This window comes from Takifugu flavidus, chromosome 21, assembly GCF_003711565.1.
Source record: "Takifugu flavidus isolate HTHZ2018 chromosome 21, ASM371156v2, whole genome shotgun sequence".
NCBI classification, from domain to species: domain Eukaryota; kingdom Metazoa; phylum Chordata; class Actinopteri; order Tetraodontiformes; family Tetraodontidae; genus Takifugu; species Takifugu flavidus.
In genome coordinates this window covers 9,000,252-9,026,099 of record NC_079540.1, presented here as the reverse complement: position 1 = coordinate 9,026,099, position 25,848 = coordinate 9,000,252, and the positions used below count along the sequence as shown (strand labels likewise).

The following is a 25,848-nucleotide window of genomic DNA, read 5'->3' as shown; positions in this document are numbered from 1 at the left end:
CGTTTCTCTAGTTATCCTCTAGTCAAGGACCTGAGACGTGACGGAGAGCCGCGGGAAAAGTCGGAGAGCGGACCCGGAGATAAGAGGCTTACATTCTGTTCTCGAGGTTCTCGCAGGAATGATGAAATCTCTCCGCAAACAACAATGCATTCAGGGAACTCGACGCGGTGCCCAAATCCCTCGTTACTCAACCGCAGATTAGCATCGGCGCTACGTGCCAGGTCGACTCACTTCTGCTGGAAGTCTTTGATGAGTTTCTTGGCTTTGTTGTACTTCTTCTCCAGCGCCTGGTACTGCGCCTGCGCCTCCTTCAGGTGCTCGTTGACGGTGTGGCAGAGGGTCTGCGCTTCGATCCAGTAGCTCTCCAGCTTCAGCATCCTCTCCTTGTTCTCCTCGATGCTGGCCTTCAGCTGGGACTTCTCCTTCTCCCAGCGCTGCTTCTCCCTCTCCACAGACGCCAACTTAACAGGGATGAAGGCAGCGTTGTTAGAACAACGAGTAGAAGCGTTTAAAAAGACCTCCATGTCTCTGGTTCCACAGATTTACCTTGGTTTTGAGCTTCTGGATCTCGGCCTCAGTGACTGTGTGTTTGATCTGGAGCTGTTGAAAGAGAAAGAGAAGAGAAGAGATGAGAGGGTGGTCGGATCATCAAACGCATGGCTGCACAAGCTCTCCCGCTACTGTAGACAGAGAGTGGAGATGGAGACAGACCCCCCCCGAAAGCAGGGGAATGAAATAAATGTGCTCACCGGAAGGCCGGTCCCTTCTGATGAGGGGAGAAATGTGAAAAGTTAAAATGGAAGATGGAAAGTTGTGGAAATTTAGACGAGGAGTCATCTCGGGGCAACCTCGGAGAGCGAGATAATGATGTGGCAGTCATTGAAATGGAGTGAAAGAGAGAGAGACAGAGACAGGGAGAGAGAGAGAGGGAGAGAGGGAGAGAGGGATGAGGATACAGGAGCAAATGAGGGCTCGACTAAGCCAGGCAGAAAGTGAGAGAAGGGAAAAGGGGATGTGTCAACTGCTAGCATGAACAGTTCAAGCAATCTAAAAAAAGAAAAATCCCAAAATCGGTGCACAGTGGCTCCCCAAACGTGGCCCTTCAGGCAGAGTTAGTTAAATGAACTGCTACTTCCTGGTCCAACCCTGCCTCTCCGTCGTTTACGTCCCTGCTGTGAGCTCATTAACTCCGGCCGGCTCCCACGGGGGCAGCAGCAGGTGAGGTCGCAACTGCAACCGCTCTTTCAAGATGGAGGCGGCGCTCCGGAGAGAACAGAGCGACCGTGCACCGTCCGCCGCCAGGGATTTACGTTTTCGTCTCAACGCCCCAGCGGCGGCTGCCGTCGGGCTCAGGCTATTATGTTAAATGTGTCAAACAGTTATTGTGGCGGTCTATAAAAAGGCTCAAGGGTCGCGGCGCCCAATCAGCCCTACCAGCTCCTCGGCCCCCCTCAAAGCCGCTGATTTAATTTTCCACATTCTAGCTCTCGTTAGCTCACTGTTAGCGCTGATGGCGTGAAACAAAAATGGCTTTCTATCCTCAGACGTTGAGGTTTAAAGGCAGGTTCAGCAGCAATGGGTAATTAATGTGTAATAAAACAGGCGCAGGTGTGACATCACGGCTGTGTTTGTGCTGCTAATCAGGAATTAGGGAGGGTAATCCAGCTTTAGAAAAGGTAAGAAAAGCAGTGCTGCCGGACTCTTTTGTTCCTTTAACTGAATTATTATTGGCTATTTTTCCCGTGGGAGTATTAGTTTCTGGGGGTTTATTTTGAATCTCTGGATTTTCACATTAGTTTTACCTCTCTGAACTTTTGGTACAGTTTGGTGGCATCTAGCTCCGACGCGGACAAGATGTCCTCCGTCTCGGGTAGATCAAAGACCTCGATGCTTTTATCTCCAGCGTCCGCCGCCGTCCCCGCGTCCTCCTCGTCGGTGGCGTACTCTCCGGTCTGCTGGAAGAGCAAAGTCAGCATTTTTTATTTTATTTTTTTTGGCAAATGTTCTTCAAACGTCAAACTAAATTAGCAAAACTGCAATAAATGTGCAGAAAACCGCCGACTCATGACGTTAGCCAAACCGCCTGTTTGTTAGCTTTGATGGATCGTCTGCGGGAACCAGATGTAATCTGCGCTGGCACAGTGAGCTGCTTCTAATAGGAAGTGAGCTCCTCTCATGTAACGCTCATTAATCAGAGTCAGGGCGCATCAGGGTCTACCTGCTGGACAGCGGGTCCGATTTTAGCCACTTCCTTCAGGCTTTCACTCGGGCCTGGTCCGTTTGCATGAACAGTCACATTTCTATCGCAGTCTCACCCGTTGCCATGGCACCAGCATCTCACAGTAACGTCCCGTTTGCCAGCAGCAGAATCCACCATGAAACGTACTGGCGGGCAGGCGGGCGCTAATTTGCATATGACACATGGAAACCCACACGTGCGACGGAATAAAGTGGGAGGGATGATTTCAGGAGAAAATTCTGGTCCACTATGGATCTCATATGGATTCAAGCAGGCATTGGAACAGAAGATCCATCACGTGCACTCTGAGCGTGCGTTGGGATAAATTACATTAAAAGCGACACGCTCTATTTTATTCTCAAACATATGGATACGGCATTAGCTCAGCCGATATGCATTATCTCAACAAAAGTCCTCACAAGGATAGAAGCACAAACACCAGTGTGTGTGTGTGTGTGTGTGTGTGTGTATTAGAATGTTGTAGAATTCTTGTGTTTATGGACCCAACTGACAGGGTGCCGGTCCAGACTACAAATCCGTCTCCAGCCGTTCTCCGGATTTCATTTACATCCCTACAACCGATCCAATATATAAAATGAGCAGGGACCAGGAGGGACGTAAAGAAGTAAACGTTTGTCGCGGTGATGGTTGCGTAACAGCTCCCAGTTTCAGCTCTGGGAGCCGCAATGTGTGGGGCTGTGATTATGGGATGGTGTCCTGGTGACTTTCATAAGCATGAAGGCTCTGAATCCATCAGTCAGGAGACTAAATCTGTGTTTGAGTGTTTAAGTTAAATGGCTAGGTGAAGGTCTATACATAGTGTCTGTATACACACACACACACACACACACAGAATAAATTTGCAGGGCCATGAGCTCAGTGTCTGGTGGATTAAAGGTGCTGGGAGTAAGCAGAAGTGGGGGAAATGCTGAGTGATGCTTTCCAGGACTGAAGTTCATGTGGCATCCTCTTAGCGTGTGTGTGTGTGTGTGTGTGTGTGTGTGTGTGTGTGTGTGTGTGTAAGAGGGAGAGAGAGACTATGTGCTGGGAGAACCTGCTGTCATTTAGATTTACAGCATTAAAAAGCTAAAACCTTCATGTCAATTGTCAGGAAATGGCTCCAAGCTTTTTTCCCTACGTGCATCCCGACTCAGAAGAGTGTGTTGATAAGATGGTTCAGTCGTTACCTCGTCATCGTCGGCGTCGTAGTGGGCGTACTGCTGCTCCAGCAGCTCGCGCTGTCTCCGCTCTTGCTCCAGGGTCTGCTGGATGAGCGCCGCCACCTCGCTCTGCTGACCCGGGCGCTCTCGACCAATCACGAACCTGCGATCACAAGCGATGTTTGAGTCCTGGGAACTTTGGCTGTTTTCGATTACCAAAGCCTTTTACTGAACGAGGCATTAATTAAAACCAAAAGCACAATTACAAGCCTCTGGTCACCGTGCAAAGGCTTATGGGAAATGTAGTAAAATGCTTGTTGGCCATTTTTACTTTGATATTAAGGGAAATGCAGAAGCATCTTCGTGTGTGTGTGTCGTTTGACCTCCCGTCACGTGAACTCTGACAGCCAAAGGCGGTTTAAGCTGCGTTTCACTTCCATGTACAGAGACGAGCGAAGGGCAGGAGAGACAGCGAGAGAAGAAGGAGTTCATAGGAAAGCCGGGAACGCTTCGGTTAAGCTGAGCAGGGTAATGGACGGCGGGGAGGCCTGGGGAGCAGCTGACCTGGAAACATCCTTTCCGGTCACGCATGGGGAGCCACCCGGACTCCCGCCGTTGTGGGGCCGCCACACACCAGGCTGTCTGAGCTCTACAGCAGAGACCTGGTCTTGTTTACTCCAACTTTTAGGCCGTGGCTTTTAAAGTTAGCTAGGGAAAGCAGCCCAGGGACTTGAGGGACAACACACACAGATTTTTACGGACAGGAAAGCCTGCGTGACCGGTGCATGACCCTCTGAGGACACTGGTTTCACACATGCATGAGTTAAAGGGTCATTTACTGTAAGTACGAAGGCGTTCCAAAAACATATGAAAACATAACAGTGGGGAACCGACTGATATACATGTGGTGCACTAATGAGCATTTCCTCTCCTAAATCTGCTCGATGCTTGTTGGAAAAGTGGGTCAAATTAGCAGCTAAAGGTCATTTAGAATCATTGGATGAGCTCAGTTTTTGAGGCTCTTTCCTCTAAATTTTAGCTGAAAATGACGGCAGGCTTTCATTTATTCATCCGAGGGCGTGATCGCTAAATTTTAAGGGTTATCATGAGAAATCAACCAATATTTTTGAGGGTCCTCCTCCAGCTGTCATTGCAGGCTCCATGGTTTATTACTATACCTGATATAATCTATGACTTCTGACATATAAAAACTAAATTCCTCCCATTTTTACGTATATCTACAACAAAAAGGTCACTTCAGTGAAGCCACAGGACCAGGAGGCTCACCCCTGGATGATTTGCTGCAGGAATTCAGGGTTAAATTTAGCTAAAATGGCAAATATAGGCCAATTTGCCACAAAACCTCTGACGATCAGGGAGAGAGATGGAAGGAAGAGGAGTGAGTGGGTGAGATGTGATGAAGAAAGACTGAAATAGTGAACGAGCGCGGGGAGAGAGGACTGAAAATAGGTCTGTGCGACTTTGGCTGCATCCTGTCTCTCATACGCAGGATTTCAATCTCAAACACTTCCTGTGCATTTAGCAGCTCGAGAGCGATCAAACGAAGCTGGATCCACCCGGTAAAAAAATGAGACCAATAAAAAAATGACAGATGAGCTATGGAACCTTTTCATGGCAGCCTCACCTGCGGTGGCACATCCTGGTATGTGGAAAAGCCCCACTGTCAATATTAGTTGAGCAAACAGCATCTGGTCAGGTGACGGCCTGTTCTGGAGCGTTTGGGCGTGTTTTGTTTGGGCCCGGACGCACGTTTATCTTTCCACTGGTGAAGCTCAGGGAGCCAACCACAATAGGAAGGAGGAAATGTGGGTGTGTAGGTCCACAACTGGTCTGAGATCTTACCTGACCACCCCTGATGTGTTCCTGAGGACCGAGGCTGCAAAGCTCTGGGTGACCCCCACCAGGCTGGTCCCGTCCACCTCCACGATCTGGTCGTTCACTTTGATCCTGGCCAATTGAAAGCGCCGTTAATCTCTTTGATTATTCAGAGATCGGTAACACCGACAATAGCGAAGCGGCCAGATGGGAGACAAACAAAACAGCTTATCGTTTCACATTAGTCGTCAAATTAGAGCGGCCGCCGACTCTCCCGTGGTCACAAATTTCCACCGCGATGGTTCCAGACTGTTGCGTAACAAAGAGGCAGAAGAGATGAGGCACAAAACAAACCAGGAGGGCTAACGAGGACACGGCAGACGTCCCCTGAGCCACAGAACAGCCAGAATTTCCTCCGCTCGGGACAGGCTGAAGGGTCCAAGAGCCCAGTCATTCATTTAATCCACTTCAAGTTAAATATTCAGTCAAGTGTGAGGCCAAAGTGGCGTTGGGTGCCTGTCTGCGGCTGTAGCGCTGGCGCTAATGCGGCCCTGATCCACACATCAGCCTGAGCAGTCGCCACAGAGCGATCTGGCTGTCACTCAGCAGCTCAGACGCTCTGCTAGCCTTCGTGGCATCTAATGCTTCCACTTGTGTTGTCGCATGCTGGCGGCTGACGGCCGGATGGCACGCAGCTGCCGAGCAAAGACCACGGTAAAGGCAGGTGGCGGCGGAGGGACGAAGGTCGTCTCACGCCAACACACACAGAATGACCTAGAATCACCCGATCTAGGGGGTGCGGAAGACATTTTTTCAGATGGAGGCGGTGGAGGAGCCGATGGATGCATCTTCTGTCGTTCCAAATTTCTCAACAGTCTGGACTAAAGCAGGAAGCCAAGCGAGCTGATGAATCATCCCAACATACATGCTAGTAGAGAGGGGAGAAAGTGTGAGCAAGCTCTTAGCTAAATATCTGCATGTAAGCATCTGCCAATACTATATTAATCTGTTTTTGGGGAACCTGAGCTAAATATATCTACTGCCAGGAAGAAGTGGCTAAGAAAAGGCCCCATCTCCTCGTCCACTGCTGACTCTCACTGCTCTGTTCACGCTTTAGAATCCACCAGGACCCAACGCAACAGGCGCAGCACCCGTGCATCGACTGCAAAAGCATGAAAATATCGGTGACTCAAACTAACTTTGACAAATGGACGAAACCAGCAGATAGAACCCGCTCAAAGCCGCTGACTCTGTCACATGACCCAGATATTCAGCGCTCGCCCGTGCGGGACTTCACGTTCCAGACGGTGCCTTCTAATCCGAACCCCTGCTGCTAAATCTGACAGGTGCATAGTGCGACTGGGCGCTTTTGTGGGTCTATAGGCTGCGTTCACTGCTGCCAACTCTGGCTACGGACCGGTTTATGATGGTCTCACTGGCGCTCGCTGGTGCGTGCTCTTCTCACCTGCCATCCCTCTCGGCAGCTCCACCCTCGATGACGGTCTTCACGAAAATACCCAGCTTCTCCAAGCCGGCGTCAGCGCCCACCCCCATCCCGATGATACTGATTCCCAGGCCGTCGTCATCTGGAGGGGAGTTAAAGACCGTTTATGAGTGTTTTATTGATGAGGACAGTTGCCGTCTTAACTTAAACTGTGAGCACTTCACACAAATGGAAATATGCCGGCTGGGAAATTCCCTTCCACAGTAGCGTCCATCCAGCCGGCATCAATTATTAAAAAGTCATGTTAAGTAACAGCGATCGGGAGAAGCTGTTCTGACGTTAGCTCACAGGAAAACCTCAAAAACAGATTAAAAATAAAGCCACTTTAGGTCGGATGTCATCTATAGTCTCAGTTACGGTAGTGAGCTTGCAGAATATAAATAATGACCGGACAGAACTGTCTTTCCTACCTTTCTCCAGCTCTACAGGGAAGAGCTCCAGCTTCTCCACCCGCTTTTCCAGCTCGTACTCTGCAGAGGAGGCAACAGGATCCACCTCTTCATTACGCCGGTCGTAGTCCTCGTTGGAGTAGGTGTTGAACACCTGGAAGGAGGAATGTGGGATTATTCCAAGTGGGAAACCCATCCTAAACTAGCAGATTCCTCATCTTTGTCTATCATAATATATAAGATGCTCTCATGGCAACCAGCTTTTCCACATTTATTGATGTTAGCTGCACAACATCAGCATGTAAAGAACTCCACAACAGTAGCTGCTCATCTGCCCATTATTTCACAGGGAACAGAACAAGGGCGTATTTTTGTGACGGCGCCTTTCTCTTCTCCTCTGATGTGTTTGCCTCTCCTCCACAGCAAGAGCCAGCTGTCACGTCCCATCTCGTCCCAGACGGGCGCTCGGCCCGCGCTGCACGCTGAAGAGGAAAAGGAGGATGTGGGGAAGAGGCACGCCGCGTTGCCGCACCGCCTGCAGGAAGCAGGCTGCAGGTGCTGATTTAAAGGCAGCTTCCATCACCAAATGCTGACACTGCTAGGGTGATACAACCCCCAGCCTGCTGCAGGAACACCCCAAACCCTGGCTGCTTCTCATCTTTATTAGCACCATCATAATCTAGACGCTGTGCTGGTGGTTCTGAGCCTTCTGGGGCAGCGAGGTGGCGTGACGCTGCCAGGCCTTATCCTGAGCCTGCGTGAGCGCCGTCCATGACCTGGCTGTCATCAATCATTCAGCGCAATCGGCCAGCGCGCATTATTAACACATGCGCGCCCTCGCACGCCTGTATGCTGTTTGTACTGTAAAGATAAAAAGGGAATGGATGAGCGGAAACGCAGCCTGCTGATGAAAACTAGCAGCAGCGCTCGCAGCGTCCTGAACGTCCCAGACGTGATGCTACTATCGGCAGGCAGCTCCGCCTCTAATGGCCCCTCTCGGTCACTGTGGGCTGTCTACAAACAACCAGCTCAGTAAGAGAGCAAGAGGGAGGGGGAGGTCATCAGGAGAAATGAGGGTGAATGCATCGCCATGAGGGAGAGCGTTCTGGAGGGTGCAGCGATGAAAAAAGATTCAAAAATTGGGCTGGAGACAGAGAACGCCGACTAAGAAAACGAGGTGGGAAGTGGTAATAAAGGGAGTGTGAGGATAAATGAAAAAGCAGGCACAGGGGAAATAAGAACAGAGACTAGAGAGTGTTTAGGCACGAGATGAAGGCAGCAAATGGCATCCTGCTTCTAAACAGCTCTATTAAGCTTCACACATTCACCCAAGGAGCAAAAGGTCACGTTCAACCAAAAATTAGAGCAACCGAAGGAGGAAGAGAGTGTGAAAAGAAGACAAGACTGAAATGTTAAAGTTAACCACTGTAGCCACTGGGCGGTGGAATAAACTGACCTCTCAGGCTCATCCTAATGGTTAGGATGTGACATTTCTGAGTCATTTGCTGATTATTTTATTTTTGGAATGTTTCAGGATGATAATTACACAGGAATAGTAGAGTGATGTTTCCTGTATTCACTCGGCTTTAGCTTGATGCAGGATCGGTGACAGGAAAATGTCAGAGTTTTAAGATTCATGTAAAAAGCACATAAAGGGGATGTTCAGAGGGTTTAGAGTGTATGTATAAAATGGTAAACCAGGATTTGGAGCTCAAGCAGCTCTAAATCGACAGCATCTGCCAGTGTAAGGATGATAAACAGGGGTGTGATGACGGAAATCTCAAGGAGAATCACCCATCATCCTGCCATTCTATCGCCTCTGATCCAATCACACACACACACACACACACACACACACCACACACACACACACCTTCATCCAAGCTACGGCCTGGACGACGAACCCCTCCCAGAAAGCACGTTGTCTCTGGCAACCACAGATCAGAGTTCTTGCTGTCTGATCTCCAGCTCCTGCTGGTGGACGTCAGGGCTTTGGTTAGTGTGATGTCATCGCGGACGCTGCTGCAGCCACTCCGCCTCCAACACCCTCAACATCGGACACGAAGGAAGCCGAGCCTTCCTCAGACCACCTCCGTGCTCCATCGCCGTCCTGGCGGAGAGTCGGCGAGCAAACGACAGCCTGTCTCGGTACTCTGCAGGTATCTTAGCGAGGAGTGAACATCCTGAACCCTCCGCGTTGGCACTACCATTGATTTAAACCACGATTTCAACCTTCACGTGCGCTTGAAAAGGAAATATTTGGAAAAGCTGCAGAGCAGGTTTTGCCTCATCAGTGCCCCCCTCCATGTACAGAGAGCCTTCTTTTATAGTGTTTATAGCAAACCTCTGCTTCCTGGGGACCACAGGGGAGTGTGTAAAAGGATGGAATCTTATCTGGGGCAGAGTTTACATCTTAAAACTGTCTCTGGTTGGAGGGTGTCCCATCTTCTTGAGTCTTTTGTGTCGTCATCTTTTATTCCAGCTCTTGAAAAGAGGAACAGGAAATAAACACAGACGCAGAGGAGATGCTTGAAGGTACAAATGCAGAAGGGTTTGAATGAAAAGAGGAGGCCACAGCCACTGCGAGGAGGGAAAAGAGTCATGATTCATGGGACACGGCGGCAGACAGTGAGGCTACTGAAGGGTGAAACACGAGGAAAATAAGAAAAGGAGAGGCAGAATGGCACGGAGCGGGGTTGGGTGATTCCTTAACTCCACTGCTCATTGGCTGCTCTGCTGCGACGGCTCAGCAGTCTCCTTCCGGGGGGGGGGGGGGGCAGGGGGGGGGCGCTGACAGGTATGAGTTGGTGGTGATGGGTTCGTGTGAGACGGAGAAAGACCAAAAAAAAAGCACCTTCTTGAAAGATTAGCGAGGACGCCTTCAATTCAGAGGGACATCTTCCGTCGCCATGACAGACGCTTTCTCTCACGCTGACTCCGGACGCCTGGGGAAACGCGGAGTCGGCGTTTCTTTTTTTAACCACGAATGGAGCCTCTTCCGCATTCAGAGTGGACGCGCACATTAGCCACCGTGGGCTTCGCACAAGGATAAACAGCATCTTCAAATGCCATTAAAATTTCATTTCAGACTTGTTTTTTCCCAGTTATCGGCTCAGGCGAAGACTCCGGCCCTGCAGCCGCCCAGTTTATTGCTCCCCTCCAGAAGGAAGTTGATGCCAATGCTGCTTGGTTCCTCAGCTCCTCCCGATAAACCAACTGTGGTCAACTGTGAGGGCAGAGAATAGTAAATAACAACTGAACGGCCGGAGACAATGCCCCGCTTTATTCCCTGCCTAGGTCACGTACAGTAACTGGGGGGGCTGGGATTAGAATTACCAACAACAACATGTTGCTTGTTATAGTGCTGATATGTTGATGCCCATTTGCTCCGCTCTGCTATACGGGATCACACTTGGGATCCATTTGAACGCGCAGCATAATGGTCAGCCTGTGTGATCCGGAACGGCTCTGCTGCAGCCAACTGCACGAACAGCGGCTGCATTTATGACAGAGAACCGTCCGTTGTGGATGACTTCATTAGCATTTATAGAATTCAAATTAATTATGCGCCTGACCCAATAAATGCCGGTTCACGGGGGTCGTCCGTCTTCCTCAGCAACAGGCGGAACGTCGCCAGCAACACTCTCAATAATGCACTGAAACTCTCCCTAATGTGGTTGGATACGCAGGATGAGTGTGCAGTTATTGCGACGCAACAGTAAAAAAAACCCCGCAGGGTCCGACTCATCTTTCCCGGATCATTACAAATGCATCCCCGGAGGGGATCAGGTGGCTCCGACACAAGCAAACAAAAACACCGGCGCATTAATAATGGAGCGGCCGAGCTGCACGGCCCAGGGAATCCGTCCACAGAACACAATGCCGGAGCCATACGTGTCAGAGATAAGACGGGGGCAACAATCCTCAGACCCATTCGGATTCATTTCCTCTCACTAAAGAATTTTGAGTGATTGAAAAAACACAGACAAGGTTTGAGGGATTTTAATGAGTCTGGCTGTTGCCAATATTTCCCTTCCATCCCCCAAAAAGAGGCTTACGGAGAGGATCCAGCTGTAATTCGGAATTCAGCCGCTGATGTTGCTATTCCTGACCCAGAGTCAACTTTGTCATCCTTAACAGACTGGATAATTAGTCCAAATCCAGCGAATGAAGACACGAGAATCCAAAGCATTTGTGTTGAGAGAGTGCGCGTCAGGACTGCTTCCATAGTTTGAGTAATGTTGTTGAATATGTGCAATCAGCCCAGAAGGCGGACGGTCTTAAAGTAGAGCAATCCTTTCCATCAGAGGACATGGCGAGGAAGCAAAGATTCTGGCCCCGGGCCATCTCATTTCAGCCGGCGAAGCGCTCCGCTGTGTTTGGGTCGGCTCCAGATAAGGATGATGGCCAAAGCATGCAGATGTTTACACTCTGGTTTATTCTGATGACAATCTCAAGTATGAATATGTATATATTAGAGCACTGGCACATTTTTGTGGGCCTCAGCCTCACACAGGACAAGCGCATGTGTTGATATTTCGGGTCCAGGGGGCGCGTGGCAGGTGCCGATGTTACGCAATCCTTGTCAGGCGCACGGGGCACCTTTAAAAGGTGAGGCTCGTAATTCAGGCAGCTTTTAAAAAGAGTGATTCATTCATTTAGCCGCTTGTTTACTGATCTGACTTGTTTCTGGGTGTCTTTAGCAAATAAGAATGTTATTAATTTTTTATCCACCAATATAATGGAGGAGCTGTCACTGATCCAGGAGCAGCGCTGATTACGGAAACACTTTAGAGGCCATCTAATGGGCCACATCAGCACCATCCTGCACCTTGAGATCAAAGCACAGGCCCACGTCGTCACAAAGCATCAAAGCACGCTCTGGAAATAATCATCTAGGTGCTTGAAAGTGAAGGAGAACCCGAAAGCACGCTTGAAACCTGCAGCGTTCTGACTCTCCTCTGTAGGTCAGCACCTGCCGGGGGGGGGGGGGGCTGACTTTTCCCCGGGCAGTTCAACGCAGGAGGATGTTCGAGCTCAGCGTAAGAATGTGGACGAGATCTTTAACCTTAAACACAGAAGGGTGTGCTTTTGGAAATGAACTGAGCCTAAAAAGCAGGGACGATGACACGATTCATCCACTTTATGCAAGGGGGGGGGCGGGATTTCTTCTTCTTCCATTTCCTCCGACAGCGGGGGTCGCGCTGGACCCGTGCCGGGTCGAGGGCTGAGAAATAGCTTTGTCTCTTTCGCTACACGAACGAACAAAAGACAGAATCCCGCTTGTTCCTCGTGTGCTCAAAGGAGGGGCCCGCCTGAGGAGTGCGTTGGGGGGGGTGGGGGGGGGGGGGGGCTTGTCTAATTGTGCTTGTGGGTCTGTGTAAAGGCTGTCGTGGGGGCAGTGCCTCTTGAATATTCCATATGATGAATGAGCGTCGGTCCCTTTCACAGACAACAGAAGCCTCAAAATGAAGGGCGAAAACAGAGCAGATTATTCCCGGGATGTTTGACCTAAATGGGACAGCAGGCGTGTTTATCTTCATTATCGTCCCTTTTTTTTTTAACAACGTTTCATTAAAATTATGTTTCTAACAGACGTGATCAAAGATATGTGAAATTTGTTACAAAAGGTGAGCGGGGGGGGGGGGGGGGGGGAGAGAAAAGACGGTGGAGGGCTTTGAAGGCGGGATGAGGCAACGCCGGAGTTTCTGTCAGGATCAGACATAATTGCTCCGGCTCTCGTCACACTGGGATCGATGCTAAACCTGCGGATAACTTCAAATGCCTGGATTCAGCTCACGGCTGATTGTTCCCGTCAGATTCCGCAAATTTTCACACTGAGAATATAAAGTCTGGGGCTGAGAAAGAAGGAAGAAGAAGAATATCATTTGGGAAAAAAGCAGGTGGGAAAGTAACAATTCTCACAATATCCCCCAAAGTCGGGAATGAAATGACTGACAAAAACGTGTGGGTGCAGAGCCTGGCGCGACTAACACGTGCACAGATGCTCATGATTGCATCGATTTCCCAGGGGGCAGTGCTTTGACCCTGGAGCTCCGCCCCCAAACGAGCTAAGCTCCGGCCCGACCCTGCTAGCACTTAACCGCTGCAGACGGTATTTAAGGGTAGCAAATAAACGAGGCCGTAGTTCAGCGACGCTGCTCAGGCGTTAAAACCCTAAGCCAGTGTGTTTTATATTATGGGATGTGTGTGCAGATTGAGTGCTCCTGGTTTAATCATCACGACTGACTTACTGTAATGGGCGAAGCGCTGAAACGGATCTTCCTCTTTGGTGGAATATCCTCTTGTTTTTCTTGCGGCAGGCCGGGGATCTCCGTCACCTCGGAGCCCGGGTCGTACACGATGTCCTCGTCGTCCCCGTAGATGTCGTCCTCCGGATCCGTGCAGCTCTCCCCCCAGCCCTGGTAGCAGGCGTCCCCGTCGGCGTTAAAAACCACCCGCTCGTTCCCGGAGAATTCCTCCTCCGGCTCTTCCGCCGCTTCCTTCAGCGTCTCGTCCCGTCCCGCATCCTCGTCCTGACCTTCTCCTTCGGGTGTGGTTGGGGTGGGCAGCCGCTCGGGGGCTGGGTCGTCTGTCGGTTCGGAAGCTTTGGACCCCTCCTGGCCCTCGACATGCTTCCTCATTTCTGACGGCTTCTCCTCTTCCTCGCAGGAACCGTTGACCTGGCTTGCGTTGGCGCCGACCCCGGAGATATGGCTTTTATCGACCTTTTCGGCTTTGTCTCGGCTCTCCGCCTCTTTTGGTGCGAGTTTGAGCTCGGAATTCTCAGTTCCGGCGTTCGAGCTCAGAAAGTCCTCAGAAGAGGAGGATACGGGGAACTTCTTGTTCCTGTAGCTCCCGCGAACGGGAGACTGTCGCGAATCATCCTCGCTGAGGTCGGCGCCATGGCGGTGAGACCCGTCGGGGGAGTACAGGGCCCGTCTGCTGACCCCCCTGTAGGGCGCGCCTTGGTTGTGATGGTCGGCGTTTTCGAACACAGCGCTGAGTTGGCTCACGGTGGGCGAGGACGCCTCAGTCCTGGAGCAGAGCGAATCCAGGGAATCCGTACTGCCTCGATTGGACCTCGCGCCTCGCCAGTCGTCTAGGTGCTCATGGGACCCTCTTTTATCACGTCCGTATGGAAAGACTGGAGACTGGGACTGGTCGCGCGAGTGCTGCTCAAACAGCTTCCTGGTTTCCGAGAACTTGGCTCCGGCGCCGCCGACCCTGTCGGATGAAGAGGAATGCTGCAGTTTTATCACGGATCCGTCGGCCCTGTTGATGAAGTTGTTGGGCTTGACCATCTTCTGCGGCGAGGACTCGTCGCTCCCCTTGGCCCTGGCAGAGCTGCTCTCTGAGCCCATCTGCATGAACATGTCCTTAATGCGGCTGACATGGCTGCCATATTGGCGCCCCCTCGGCTGCTTCACCCTTTCCAGGTCTTTGGGTTTGGAGTCTCCGTCGATCTGGGGTTGGTCGAAGGCCTTCTTGAGCGCTTGAAACTCAGCCCGGTAGGCGTTGCGGTGAGGGGAGGCGCTCCGGAGGCTGCTCCTCTCCCCCGAGGCCTCCATCTTCAGCATGATGATGTTTCCGGACTCAGTTGGGACATCAGCATCGCCCTGACCTCATTAGAATACGGAGGAGTCTACTGTGACCTACGCAGGGCCGATATAATCTGATCCAGTTGGTTTTAGAATTCCTTTAAGGCCATTCCGACCTGCAGGAAGACAGAGAGACCTTATGAAGACTCTGTTCAGGAAAAATGCACTAATTGAACTAGAGATGCATCAGCTGACGCTCAGCTTGTGAGCAAAAACAACCGGCGAGCTGAGGAGCCTTCTTAAGATTGCTGAAATGGACTCATCAGCAAATCAATATGGAGACAAACGCAGAATTACTATAACTCTTTGTTGCTGTGCGAAGAAACGCTGCTCGTCCTCCTCTTGTCTTCTTCTTTGTGGTGCCGGGTCAGCCCCCGGGGTCACCCTCCCCACCTCCCTAAACCATCTGTGACATTAAGATGCCTCCTTTAAATGTCAGCAAACAACGAACCGCACATCCTCTACCAGACTGCACAGAGGAAACCCCCCCTTGTATTATGTTGCAGACGCCAACAAAACGAAAACAAGGTTTGCTGTTTAACCGGAAGTTACAACAGCGAGTTCTGACGCTCGGGCAGGGCGCTGAGGGTGAAACGCAGCATACCTGCAGCCATGAACGCGTAATCGTGTTTGGAAGCGCATTCCGAGGAGAAATACACAGACACAATATGGCACATGAATATAGGACACAGGAAATCCGTTAATCTATGTTGTGCTGGAAACCCATATGGATATTATAGTATGGACGCGTCAGCGGCGGCTGATGCTGAAACCTGCAGGTCCTGCTTCAGTCTCCTTTAGTCTGTTATAATCCTGACCAAAAATGCAACCAACAAAGAGGCAAACCCCCCCTCGATCACATCACCCGCAGGTAAACAAAGTTAAAGGCGAGAGGTGGAATTCGGGTGTCGGTGGGATCAGACGGACCGCCGCGCATCCGACGCACCGCGCACACCATGACAGCTCCGGGTCCTCCACCACCAACACGCTGCCACCGGTAAACACGCAGCCATCCCCATCCCACCCCGTTCACGTTTACGTCCAAGAAGGGCTGAAAAAGCAAATGAGGGACCCCGTCTTGTGGAGTGTTGAGCACAGACCGCAGCGGCGTCGCTCCAGCGGCAACAAAAACAAAAGAGTCAGACTTACATTCGTGGTTCCGCCTTCCAATTTGACGCGTTGCGACGCAACAGTAAAAAAAACAACCCCATCAACTAATCCACGGGACGCGTCGGGGTGGAATTCGGATGCTCTTTTTATAATAAGAGGTCGAAAAACCTGTTATCCCCGGCTCGGGACGGAGGCTCGCCGCTCGGACGCTCTGGTGCCGCTACAACGCCATTGCAGGCGGCGGATGCTGCCGCTGCCGCTGCCGCTGCCGCCAGACGCACCGGACGGATCGTCTCACTGACGGCTGCACCCTGGCTGCATTCGCCGGACCGATGTGCGCCCGCAGGGACGCGCAGTGCACAGCCGCATGGTGGAGCGGCAGCCGGGGGTTTTGTGAGTGCGGCGCCTCATGTGACAGGCGAGAGCTGAACCGCAGAAATGGTTCGGTCCGATAAGCTGCCGCGCAGAGGGGGATTCAGTCAACTGCAGTCTGGCGCAAGTGCCTGCGCGCTGGAACTTCACCCTGCTGCTGGGTTGTTTTGATCCTCGGGGTGGGTCAGCGTTGCGGTGAGCCGGAGCTTCTGAAAAAGGAGGATCAGAATCTATAGTTCGGTTCCCGTTGAGCTCAATAACTCGTCCCAGTGCTGATCACGAGTGATACTGGAGGGGATTTTAATGGGAAGTGGCGCTAAGGTAAAGTGTGCGGGATTTGGCGCCATCTAGCGGGGAAAGACGCAAACATCGGACGTCTGTATCACTTCCTGCCCTGCTCTGCCATCTGGAGCTTTACCTCCCTTTGTCAAACAGGACCTAACATAATAGTTCATCATTTAAAACTTGCAACGTCTGTATAAATTGAACTTTTAACGTGATTTTCCCCCCTTCAACATCAAACCTCATGCTTATATCCGAGGCCATATACATAAATGAATATGCAGTGTTTGATTATGCAATCTTGTCAAACCACACCAGATAACGCGGTTTATTTGCCTGACAAATTCTTTCCCCTTCAAATAGTCACATGACCACAAGTTTTTGTCTCCGCCAGGGAAATTTCAGACCCCAATAAAACTGAATCAGAGACGATTCTCTTGTCTCCTGTCTTTGCTTTCCCCTGCGTCAGGAACCCTGGCGCCCATTTGCATGTAAATGCACTTAAAGTCGAGTGTCATGATCCATCCATACCCAGTCTAAACACTGGATGTGTGAAGATGTTGCTAAGCAACCTAAAAATAATCTTCGGGGCGACACAGGGAGGGCGAGAGAACACAACAGCACTACAGATGGTTGGCTGGTGCTTGTCTTGCAGAGAGGAAGCCCTAAATCCAATTTCCAATATTCCTTCCTGAAAACTGCCTGCAGGATCAAGGCAGAGACCCTTGTTGATGTCAAGACAAGAGGGGTGAATTTAAGGCCCCCCCAGGCCGTGAGCAGGTCTGCTCGAAGCCAATGGGGGTCAAACATGGCCATCTGTCTCCTGGCGCTGTCTCCGCGGGGGACCTGGAAAGACAGGAGAGACTTCTCGCACGTGTATTCGCTCTCATCCAGCAGTGACCTGTGACGTCATAAATCACCCCTATTTTTGCATCCAAAAGAGATGCGAAACGCCCCCCCCCCCCCCTCGCAAACCCCCGCTCTTGTTGCTACTCTCTTGGGTGGAATTCTAATTGCACTTGCTTTTTTTAGGAGCCGACCGTCTTTTTCCATCCAGATGTGGAGCCAATGAGCAGCGGTGTGCAGCCGGGCGGGAGGAGGCGGAGGGAGGACTGCAGCAGGATGCTCCGGCGGACGCCTGTCAAGCCCAGTCGCGACTAAAACCTCCTTTTCTCATGTAAATACCCGCGGGGAGAACCGACGGCACAATGTCCGCTGCTGCCGCCGCGGTGTGGCTCGGTACCGGTACGTATAAGCCGACCGCGGGAGAATGGGGACCGTTTCTGGAGCCGTTGTTAGCCTCGGTGGCTAGTTAGCCTAGCTAGCCAGTTAGCCTGCTGCCTGGAGGAATTCTGCTCATTTTTTCCATGAATAAAGGAGACTTGGGAGGGGAAAATGGCGAACAGGAGAAAGTTCTAGTCCTTATTTGGCCGAAATGCCAAATTAGATGAGGCGAAACACGTGATTTGTGATCCTTCACAGCTCCAGAAGTTAATTTTGATGGGTTTTGTTGTTATTTTCTCTTCCACTTAAAAATCCCCATTGATGCAGGCCCCTGGTTATAAATAGAACAGGTGTGTTATTAACGCCTTATTAAGTGTACAGCCTGAGTTAGTGAAGTATCAGGAGTATATATATTTAAGAAAAAAATCACTTTGTAAATCAGACACTTATTTTTTTTAATGCATTTTATGTAAAAAAACAACCCATAATGTTAGTCACTATCTGTAATCCTGTCAGTCTGATTAAGGCTATTTTTATCCAGGCATATTTAAAACTCTTACACATAACCACAGCTGGGTAAACCCAACAACCCTAAAATGTACCGCTGGCTGCAGCAGGTTCTAAAGAACCAGAACTGCAGATTTTCAAGCACGACGACATCTTGAGTGTCTGGGAGTTACTCACCACACGGGCCGGGCTGGGCCACGGGCCGGGCCATGGGCCGGGCCAAGGGCCGGGCTGGGCCCCTGATGGGGCGCACCAGTAAAGACCCTCATCTGGTTAATCATTTTCCTTTTACACTTTGCTGTAATAATCATTATCCATTGATCCAATAGTTTACTTTGTGCATGCCTGTGGTGCTGCTTTACATGAGAGAAATGTCCACATGGAGCGATCCATGGGCTTGAAGCAGAGAACGCCCTTGTACAGAGATGGTGAGTGTGTGTGTGTGTGTGTGTGTGTGTGTGTGTGAGTGTGTGTAATGGGGCCATTCATGTGCTGTACCCTCCCCCGTCATAACAGTGACATTCTCAGCTGGTTCCCCATTAATAGCGGCGTCATTGTGTTGCGCTTTTTACAAGAATTTAAAGAATCTATCCCAAATAATGACAAACTAAACTCCTCTCCAGCGCACTAATTCACCTCGGATGACACAAATCCTCCCGACGAACGTGTAAAAATCAGGGTGGTGCTCACCGTTTCTCCACTACTGGACCAGGAAACACTCTCCAAACGGTCTGGACCTGGTCGGAGGAGCCTTTACTTTCACTTCCAGGTCTGAGACGCATCAGTGGCGGCCCTTGTTGTCTGTGCTTCCCCTCCGAACACCAGAGAAGCACATGCGCTCCTCCTGACCCGGCCGACGTGCACGTGGAGCACAGATCTGCCTCGACAGAAGAGGACTCGGGCCTCCTGGCTGCTCCGGTTCTCCAGACCCCTCCAGTTGTTTGGCGTAACCGAGGAGTCGCGTTAGTCGGCTGAAGGTCAACGCACAGAGGCAGAACAAATCCAGTTATCCATTCGCACGGCCTCCGAGGCCGGTTCGCCTGACTTTAGCGCTTTGATAGAGGATTCTCGGGTTCTTCCCCCCCGGAACTGAAGAATCCGGAGTGTTAAAAACAGGCGTTTCTTTCTGTCTGTCCTGCAGCTGCTGGCCACAGGCGACAGTTTCGCATTAACCTGTAATCGGTGATGTATTGTGTACAGTTTCGCACCTGCGATCCGCAGATCGCCTCAAGTCATCAGCGGAGGCATCGCCGCTGTTCTGAGACCAGCCCGGGTTTTAGTCCTGGTCCGGATAAGTTCGACCCAAAGAGGTGGCGGCTAATGTCGCGCGGATTAGCGGTGCTCAGGTGGTCCCTGCTGTTTGTCCTTGGAAAGCGGTGTGAATAACACCTTTGGCTTCTCCTTTAGTGGCAGCAAAATGGTATTGATGGAGTCTTACTGCGACCTGTCCCGCTGGGACGGGGGGGGTGGGGGGGGGGGGGCATATGGCTGCTCCGGGGCCTTTGTTTGTGGCTGCAGATGTAGCTCATTTTAAGACACATTAGGGACCTTTTTTCTTTAAAGTTTGCATTTGCCAGCAGCTCATCGGGGCTGTTAGATCGGAATAAGGCAATTTGGTCCTGCAGACAAAGGCTCCCTTTAATAATCTGCAGCTTACTGTCCCACCTAATCTTGTTTTAACCCTTTTATGCAGCCCTGCAACAGACGAGGCTCCGGAATCGAAGATCCTGTGCTGACTTCCTCTTTCACGGCCTCAGATTAAAGTGCAAATCCGGATCCGCTGCTATCTCCAGCAAGGAATTCAGCTTTATTAAGAGTCAGGGGCTGGCAGTGCAGCTTTCAGCCTTTAGCCACCTTTGCTGGGGGTAAATTATAGGAAATTGGGATAGTTTAGCTGCATCGTGCGTGTGTCTGGGGGTGAGCTGGCGTTCCTTTTTCAGTCCGTAGCTCAGAACTTGTTTTTCTCTCTCCTAAACACTTTCAGTTCCCCCTCCTGTTCCTGTCCTCCATCTGTGTACACTCATTCTCCTGGGGTAATTGCAAAGAGGAGTGCACCGCCCTCCCACCGAGGGGTGGGGGGGGGGGAGAAATCCAAGAAAGGGAGGTGCAGAAGGAGCCGGACACTTCCGCTCCTGCCTTTCCTAGTGTCCAGGTTCATTGAGCCCATTTTAAGACTAAATGTCTTTGAAATTGAGCAAATTAAAAAAAAGAATTACACAGGTCCTTCCAGTGTTGAGCAGAAACTGTGGGTCCAAAAGAAATCTCCATCCAAACTATCTAGTAGTGGAGTGTGTTGCTACATCTAAGATTCTCAGCGCTAACATGGGAATTCCCTTTAATGTGCTAACAGCGACTAGCATCGTGCCTTCGCTCGCTGCGCAGTGAATCGTGAGCAGAACCAGCACATTTGCTCGCACGGCTCATGTCTTTTTTCCTTCTAAATGTGCATTTCAGTGGTCACCATCTTGTCCAGATCACACGCGGACCGTAACGTCTACCCATCGGCCGGAGTGCTCTTTGTGCACGTGCTGGAGAGGGAGTACTTCAAGGGAGAGTTTCCTCCCTATCCTAAATCAGGTAAAACATTAAATTCACACTGTCTGCACGCCGCTGATGGCGTTGAAGTGAGTAGTGTAGTGAGCAGTTTGCACAATGGCCTCGTCATCAGTTTCAAATTGAACTCGACTGAATCGGTTCTGCGCGTAGGCGACGCCAGCAATGACCCGATCACGTTCAACACCAACCTGATGGGCTACCCGGACAGGCCGGGCTGGCTGCGCTACATCCAGAGGACCCCCCACAGCGACGGCGTCCTGTACGGCTCCCCCATGGCTGAGCATGTGGGGAAGCCCACCGTCATAGAGGTAATGACGCCTCCACCTATACGAACAAATCCGCTGCCCAGATTCCGACATGTTGTCCCCCGTAAGCTACTATAGGAATTCTTCTAAAGGCTTACAGCTGCGGCACGTGGGCCCCCGTGCGGCGTCTCAGACGGTTGCAGAGCTGCGCCGAGCTCGGCTTAAACTTTTCCCCCCTGTTTTGCAGATTACGGCCTATAACCGACGCACTTTTGAGACGGCGCGGCACAACCTGGTGATAAACATCATGGCTACGGAAGGTGAGGGGTGAAAACAGATCCCCCCCCCCCCAGATGTGACGCCGGTGCTGCGATGTCATCGCCGCCGTCCTCACATCAGCGCTAATGTGCTAGCGATGACATCTGCTCCTCCCCGCAGAGTTCCCTCTGCCCTTCCAGGCCGAGTTCTACATCAAAAACATGAATGTGGAGGAGATGCTGGCCAGTGAGGTTCTGGGGGACTTCCTGGGGGCGGTGAAGAACGTGTGGCAGCCCGAGCGCCTCAATGCCATCAACATCACATCAGCCCTGGACCGCGGCGGCCGCGTGCCGCTGCCCATCAACGACCTGAAGGAAGGGTGAGGGCGGTTCTTGCTGCTGTGTAATGACGCGTAACACCGGCTGGAGGCTTCGGCGGGGATATTTTAGTGGCAAAACGACGGTGTTGATTTTGCTAAGATGTGTCCCCGACACACTGGATCTAAAATAAAGGTCGGTTCATCTCATTCTATAGTGAACAAAGGTGAAGCTGATACCTGTGTGTTGCTGTGCCGCCTTGTGCTGACAGCCTCATTTAAAGCAGAGTTCAGCTGTCAGGCGGGGCAAGATGGCTTCCCGACACCCATCTTCACATACGGTCTGTGCTCTGGACAGACGGCTGTCTGGACAGACGGCTGTCAATCACAGCTCAGCCCTTCCTGTCATTTACACTTAGAGGGTGAATTCGACCCGCCGCCGCCTCCGTACAACCACATGTGACCGTGACAGAGCTCAGCGGCACTTCCTAGTGTTATTGACAGATACATCAGGGAAGAAAAAGGCCCTGTGTGTGTGTGTGTGTGTGTGTGCGTGTGTGTGTGTGTGTGTGTGTGTGCGTGCGTGTATGTGTGTGTGTGTGTGTGTGTGTTTCACGAGCTTTCTCTAGGAATGAAGGACGTGGGAAGTGTGAATTTGCTGGATGTTACATAAAGGCTGCACATTTCCATATCATCCCTTTTTTTCCTGATACTCTCATGACTCACAAACAAACACACATTCTTGTTCTCCTAACCTTGTCAGGACTTTTAGAATCCTAACACATTCTCCAGCCCCATCTGATCCCTCAAACAGATCTCTGAAGTTGTGAGGACCAGGCAAGGGAACCCATTGTGCTCGCTAGTGTATTTGTACAGTATTTTGGACCCTAGTACAAAGAACACGCATTCTTTGATTTCTTCCTTCTGTCACATTGAAAAAGGAAGCAGTGACCATGGTTCCATTTCTATTTATTTTGGTTTAATCCCCTAAAATTAGCTAGTAATCTGTAATGGCCTCTGAGAGTTCCTCTGTGCGTGTCCTTTTCTCTCAGTCTAACAGATTATTTGTATTTTCCACCCAACTGTTCTCATGCTGACGTTTTGCTCAACCGGGACCCGGGGGATCTGCGACTTGCTGCAAATTAGTCGAGTTCACGCGGCTGCCGGCGCTGACAGCCGCCCATTCTGAGGGGAATCGCCCACATGAGCTGCCACAAGTTGTACATCAAAGATTTATGCTGATGTCTTCAAAGATGAAAGCATCCGGGAGGCCGCTAACAAGCCCCGTTCTCCTCTGTTACCTTGTCTCACGCTCCGCACGTCCCGTCTCTGCCTCTCCGCAGGGTGTACGTGATGGTCGGCGCCGACGTTCCTTTCTCCTCCTGCCTCCGGGAAGTGGAAAGCCCACACAATCAGCTGCGGTGCAGCCAGGAGATGGAGCCCGTCATCAGCTGTGACAAGAAGTTCCGAGCTCAGTTCCACATCGATTGGTGTAAGATTTCCCTGGTGAGTGTCGACTTGTGGGAGGTCAAAGGCAGCTGCGGATGTTCGGGTCCTGTCAGGCTTGTAAACTCATGAACGGAGTCGCAGACTTTGAATGAAAGCTGTCATGATTAAACACATTCAGTACCGGAATCCACCTGTAATCAGCAAGATGAGCGCCAGTTAGGACAAAGGTAGACGATGTGTTCAGGGTCGGCGTGGAAAAATGATAACCAGAGCAGTGGAAATAAAATATGATGTGTTCAATCGCAGCTGCGAGAATATAAATAAAGTTTTGCTGTTTCCACAAAAATAATTCTTGCTACCTTTAGGTTGACATCAACAAAGTGGTCCCGGTGTACGTGACCCGCCCTGAACCTGGCACCGGCATCCTGCCCGAGTTTGGAGAATACGACCCTCCGTCCGAGTCCATGAAGACCAGGGACTACTTCTCCGACTTCCTGGTCACGCTGGCCGTCCCGTCCGCCGTGGCGCTCGTCCTCTTCTTCGTGCTCGGCTACACCATGTGCTGCAGGCGCGAGGGGGTGTAAGTGCGCTCCGCCCGGTACCCGACGGCCCGACACACAGACCGTAACCTCAGCGACGAATTATGGGAGATGGCGATAGCGGGGGGTGTTTACAGTAGAGGGCAGCCATCTGGACTGGGTTTGCAGCTGCTCGTCACCATCCAGAGTCCATTCCACTCAAATCTGTCTTCTTTTTTCAGTTATTTTCTCCACCACAGCACCAGTCAGCCATTGTTCTCCACCAGCCCTCAGTGTCCTCCATCCCATCAGTCCCTCACTTGTGTGCAGACGTCTGTTAAACTCTGTTAAACTATTTAATCCATCCATTTTGTTTTGCCTCTAGGGAAAAAAGAAACATGCACACACCAGAGTAAGTGTTTTACCTCTCCCCTGCTTTTATTTGGGCTGCTCCCTCCCTTCTCTCCGTCTTTGCTTTGCAGTTTTTTTCCCTCTACGCTGGTTCTGATGATACACCGGGTGCGTTTGCGCCGCGTCTGCGCGCCGGAACGGCGGCTTGCGTGTATCCGGCCGGAGTTTTGCAGAAGGGAGACGCACGAAAGGATATTAACATGAAAAAAATTAACAATGAGTAATTATTAGTTCCACATTTGAGTGGAAACCAAAGGTGCGTTCTGGCGCGCAGCGGCAAAACGGGGTGTATTATCGGGGCGACGCCTTCCTCATGCGTGTGTTGACATCATTCATCCAACGGGCTGCTCAAAAATTCAGTAACCAGATGTTGAAACGAGTTAAATTGGCGGCAACAAATGGCTTAAAAGGTGTTTTGGGTGCGGGGGTCGTTGAGGGTGGATGTATGTTAGTCCTCAGTTTTGCTGTGCATGCAAGAATCGAGAGCTCACGCGGATGGTTTTGACCCAGTGTTGCATTCTGGGAGATTATTCTGAGGTCACCTCCTCTCTCCTGTCCAGCATCCAACTGGTCCATCACAGCTCCATCCAGAAGTCCAGCAAAGAGCTGCGGAGCATGTCCAAGAACCGCGAGATCTCCTGGCCCCTCTCCACGTTGCCCGTCTTCAACCCGGTCAGCGGCGAGGTGGTGCCGCCCATCCACCCCGACAGCTACGAGACCACCAGCATGCCGCTCATGCAGACGCAGACGTGAGTTGCTACGGGGATTTTCTTTTTTTTTCCCAGCAGGGACTCGATTTAAAAACTTTCAAGGCTTTTCAAGGCTGAATCAGTCCGTTAGCACGCAGACACATGACGCCGCCATTAATCTTCTTGTTCCCGTCCCTCTAACGCACCTCCTGCACAGCTAAGACCGCCGCTGCAGAAAGGGGGCCTTTAGAAAGTAGAACCACAGCTTAAGAGGTTCAAGCCGCCCCGTGACTTTACCTAACGGGCTCGAAGCCCGGGCGGCATGTTGTCACGTGACGCCGACGGCTGCGGCGCTCTCGCTGTTCCACTAATGTCACTGTGGATTATTCCAGGAATCTGCAAAACCAGATTACGATACCGCAGCAGCGACCATCAGGTTAGTGCTCGCTTGGCGCTCCGTTTGCTCTACGAACCCTCCTCTCACCCTCCTGTGAAGCATGCGCCAGCTTCATTGACCTTTTGTCCGAGCATGGGTGAGCTCCCACTCCTGCATGTGTGTGTTCTACATCTCACTGTAGGCCGTTACGGTAGCTCCGCTCCTCCTGTGTGACTCACTACAGAGATGGTGTCGCTGTGCGCCCTCTGCTGCATGCGCGATGTTGGTGTGCGAGCGCCCTCTAGTGTCCGACACTAACCCGCCTCTCTCTCCGCCCCCCTGCTAACAAAGGAGATAATTATGTCATGTCAACCTTTCGGAGGCTGGAGGTAGGCACGGGGGGGGTTAGAACTCATTCCTGTCTGGAGGTTTATTCATCTTAAGACTTCATTTTTCCATTTTTATTTTAGGTAAATGGTATTCCTGAGGAGAGGAAGGTGGCCGAAGCTCTCAATTTGTGACCAGCGGAAGCTGTCGGAGCTCTTCTGGTTTCACGTTATTGTCCATCTGTGCCAACATGCATGCTCCACAACAGCTTTTACCATCTAGACTAACACCGTAAGAGTGTGCGGGAAGCCCGTTTTAATACCGAGATTGAGATATTTAAGCGTCTGTAAGATGTTTTTGTATGTTTTTCATAAAGAACCACGTGGAGGAAAAAGGAGATTTACATTAAAACGCTTTAGTTGTCATGTGTTGTTAGTTTGTCACATGATAACAATAAATTCTTCTGAGTTTACCGTCTG

At 51.1% G+C, this 25,848-nt stretch overlaps 2 protein-coding genes across 21 annotated transcripts in view; one reads left to right on the top strand and one right to left on the bottom strand.

Moving 5' to 3' along the window:
* The window catches only part of ppp1r9a (protein phosphatase 1, regulatory subunit 9A), a 24,869-nt gene extending 5,589 nt beyond the window's left edge, over positions 1 to 19,280 (bottom strand). For 2 of the 10 annotated variants that reach the window (XM_057019995.1, XM_057019999.1), the window contains exons 1-9: positions 15,879 to 16,509; positions 13,383 to 14,845; positions 7,150 to 7,282; positions 6,701 to 6,821; positions 5,263 to 5,367; positions 3,427 to 3,562; positions 1,803 to 1,952; positions 547 to 600; positions 232 to 461 (exon numbers count right to left, since the gene is read on the bottom strand). In XM_057019995.1, coding sequence (XP_056875975.1) covers positions 232 to 461; positions 547 to 600; positions 1,803 to 1,952; positions 3,427 to 3,562; positions 5,263 to 5,367; positions 6,701 to 6,821; positions 7,150 to 7,282; positions 13,383 to 14,708 — 2,255 coding nt within the window. In that variant the 5' untranslated portion in view covers positions 14,709 to 14,845; positions 15,879 to 16,509. Of the gene's footprint in view, positions 1 to 231; positions 462 to 546; positions 601 to 1,802; positions 1,956 to 3,426; positions 3,563 to 5,262; positions 5,368 to 6,700; positions 6,822 to 7,149; positions 7,283 to 13,382; positions 14,846 to 15,026; positions 15,822 to 15,878; positions 16,510 to 18,914 lie in introns of those variants that run through there. The other 8 variants (XM_057019990.1, XM_057019996.1, XM_057019997.1 and 5 more) reach the window with 6 other exon arrangements.
* Positions 17,497 to 25,848, top strand: sgce (sarcoglycan, epsilon). Of its 11 annotated transcripts, none has more exons than XR_008947834.1 (13): positions 17,497 to 17,738; positions 18,554 to 18,652; positions 20,679 to 20,801; positions 20,931 to 21,088; positions 21,273 to 21,345; positions 21,464 to 21,662; positions 22,943 to 23,105; positions 23,414 to 23,628; positions 23,952 to 23,978; positions 24,538 to 24,726; positions 25,059 to 25,102; positions 25,245 to 25,431; positions 25,513 to 25,848. XR_008947834.1 is itself a non-coding variant. In XM_057020018.1 (13 exons), the coding sequence occupies exons 1-13, from the start codon at positions 17,702 to 17,704 to the stop codon at positions 25,561 to 25,563; spliced, it is 1,416 nt and encodes a 471-aa protein (XP_056875998.1). In that variant the 5' UTR covers positions 17,498 to 17,701; the 3' UTR covers positions 25,564 to 25,848. The 11 variants fall into 11 exon arrangements, 7 of the variants coding, with proteins under 7 accessions (XP_056875998.1, XP_056876004.1, XP_056876000.1 ...); XR_008947836.1 differs by having other exon boundaries at positions 25,059 to 25,199; positions 25,394 to 25,431; XR_008947835.1 differs by having other exon boundaries at positions 25,059 to 25,199; positions 25,287 to 25,431.

Coding starts and splice junctions, on each gene's coding strand:
- sgce (XM_057020018.1), top strand. CDS start 17,702: ATGTCCGCTGCTGCCGCCGCGGTGTGGCTCGGTACCG. Junction 21,663..22,942: donor ATCAACGACCTGAAGGAAGG/GTGAGGGCGGTT, acceptor GCCTCTCCGCAG/GGTGTACGTGATGGTCGGCG. Junction 25,103..25,393: donor ACCGCAGCAGCGACCATCAG/GTTAGTGCTCGC, acceptor CTGCTAACAAAG/GAGATAATTATGTCATGTCA.